This window comes from Aplysia californica, unplaced genomic scaffold (assembly GCF_000002075.1).
Source record: "Aplysia californica isolate F4 #8 unplaced genomic scaffold, AplCal3.0 scaffold00110, whole genome shotgun sequence".
Taxonomy (NCBI): domain Eukaryota; kingdom Metazoa; phylum Mollusca; class Gastropoda; order Aplysiida; family Aplysiidae; genus Aplysia; species Aplysia californica.
This window is the reverse complement of record NW_004797380.1, coordinates 1331485-1333997: the sequence shown is the minus strand read 5'-3', so window position 1 is coordinate 1333997 and position 2513 is coordinate 1331485. Positions and strand designations below refer to the sequence as shown.

The 2513-nt window shown below is 40.7% G+C and overlaps 1 protein-coding gene across 1 annotated transcript in view; it reads right to left on the bottom strand.

Annotated features, from left to right (window-relative positions):
- Positions 1-327: 327 nt before the first annotated feature.
- Positions 328-2513, bottom strand: part of LOC101852011 (gigasin-6) — a gene marked incomplete at both ends in the record, with an annotated part of 11528 nt that continues 9342 nt past the window's right edge. The window contains 2 exon segments of the mRNA XM_013080995.1: positions 328-588; positions 2248-2424. Of these exon segments, the coding sequence (XP_012936449.2) occupies positions 328-588; positions 2248-2424 (438 nt within the window).

Below are 2513 nucleotides of genomic sequence, written 5' to 3'. Positions count from 1 at the left end.
TGTGTGTGTCTGTCTGTGTGTGTGTGCGGCAGTGAGGGACACGTTTACGAGTATGTCGAAAAAATCATGGCCTTTTATTAAGTTAACTGTCTTTTTTTCCTTTTTCGTTTTTTGTTTTGTTTTCTTTTGCTTCTTGTTTTGTGTTTTTTTTCACCTTCTTTTCTTTTACCTTTTTGTTAGTATTATTTAGTTACATTTTTTGTTTACTTTTTACGTTGCTTTATTTTTTAGTTTTGCTTCATGTTTTTTTAAATTATTCTTCCTTCCCGTGATTTCCTGTCAAAAAGACAAAAAATGAGGACGAAAAGAAAAAGTGTGAGTACTGACTACATAAGTTCCGGGTTTGCGTCGACCATTGAGCCATTCCTCTCCGCGCACGGTAACGCGAAGTCCGAAAAGTCGCGTCGTTCGGTGACATATCCGGTTCCGGTCATGCGCAGAGGTTTCAGAAGAGTGTCGCGGAGCATTTCCTCCCACTTCCGGTCGCCTGACATTTTCTCAAGGACGTGGGCAGCGAGGGCGAAGGCGTAGTTGTTGTAGACGAACTTCTCCCGGAAAGAACGAGATGCGGGGAAGTAGGCCATACGGCTGGAGGGAATACAGGAAAGGAAGATCTAGAAGATGACATTAAGTGTATGATGGCAAAATGAAGATTTGTTCCTTTTTCTATTCAAAATGCTGTTTTTTCATCTTTATCAACATGATTCAAGGTATGCAAGAATGCTTGCTTCTGGCGTTTACTTTTTCTTAAGATTAAACGGAAAAAAGGGACCCTCCAAGTTGCCTGTTCCCTTAAATAATGCTCTGTGTGTGTCTGTCTGTGTGTGTCTGTCTGTGTGTGTGTGTGTGTGTATGTGTGTATGTGTGTATGTGTGTATGTGTATCTGTGTGTGTGTGTCTGTGTGTGTGCATGTGTGTGTGTATGTGTGTGTGTGTGAGTGTGTGTGTGTGCGTGTGTGGAAAGGGCGAAGGTGTCGTTGTTGTAGACGAGCTTCTCCCGGAAAGAACGAGATGGAGGGAAGTAGGCCGTTTGGCTGGAGGGAAAATAGCATTAACACAAGATGGCAATATGAAGCTTGTTTCAAAACGTTATGGCATGACCTTTATGAACATGATTCAAGATATGCAAGAATGCCTGGTTCAAGCGTTTTTTTTCGCCCACAGTATCATGAAGAAAGGGCACTCAAAGCAGCATGTCCCTTTAGAGAAAAAAGCTCCTCTTTGTGTGGGAGGGGGGAAAGGGGGGTGGAGTGGGGTGGGGTGGGGGTAGGGGTGGAATGTTTTCTCGAATCTGAGATTTTAACTCAGCTTTGCCTTTAAAAGAATGTCAAAGCTGTATCATACCACACTGTTCCGTTGCTGTTTTTCTACTACTGGAGCATCGGTGAAGGCTATGTGTGTGCTTTTCCTTTAAACAAATTCAACCCCCTAGATCATATTATACTCCGCATAAAAGAAAGTCAGAGGACAAGAATACCTCCACCCTTTCATTAAACAACAAATATAACAACAAACCAGGAAGTATTGAAAAGACGTTTCATGGAACTGAAGTATCTGGGTGGGTCACAAAAGATTTGTCATCAAGCTGTCCAATTGTGAAATGTCAAGAGAACAGCATTCATCATGAGAGATAAAAACTTGAATAATTCTTTTAATAGTTGTACCAAAAGTAAGTACCTTTTCATGCTCTTTATTTTCAACATTTAGAATTTTGACAAAATAGTCTTATAAGTGCGTAAAGCCCAACACACAGATTAAGAAACTGCGAAAATGCAATTAAAACAACAGCAACAACAACAACAACAACAACAACAACAACAAACAACATCTGGATTGTTGGCTTTATACACGTGAATGAATGATCGGCAATTTACAGCAGGAGTTTAAAAAACAATCTGTTTAGAAAGCAATAAGTTTAAAAGGACTTTGAGTTTAGAAAACTAGGAGTTTAGAAAATAATGACTAAGAAAACGATTAGTTTAGAAAACTATAAGTTTAGAAAACAATAGTTTTAAAAACAAGGGGTTTAGAAAACGATTAGTTTAGAAAACATTGAGTTTAGAAAACTATGAGTTAAAAAAACAAGAAGAAGTTAAGTAAACAATGAGTTTATAAAGCTCTGACTTAAGAAAACAATCCGTATAGAAAACATTGATTTAAAAAATCCCAGCCAGTCTAGAAGACAATGCATTTAGAAAATGGTGAGTATAGAAAATGGTGAGTTTAGAAAACAAAGAGTTTCCTCACGCCATGAGTTCGGCTCTGCTGTACTGGTCTGGGATTCCCATCATGAGCGACTTGAAGTAGTCATCCACAGACAGACGGTGAGAGAGCAGGTCTCGAAACGTGGCGCCCTGGGTTCGAATCTCGTCCACGACACGGAATGCAGGGTAGAATTCTTTGATCGGTGTGTCGAAATCAATGCTGGAGAAAGTCGGATAGAAAAGGGGTGGGGGTGAGGGGTGGGGGTGAGGGTGGAGGTGGGGGGTGGAGGTGGGGGGTGGAGGTGGGGG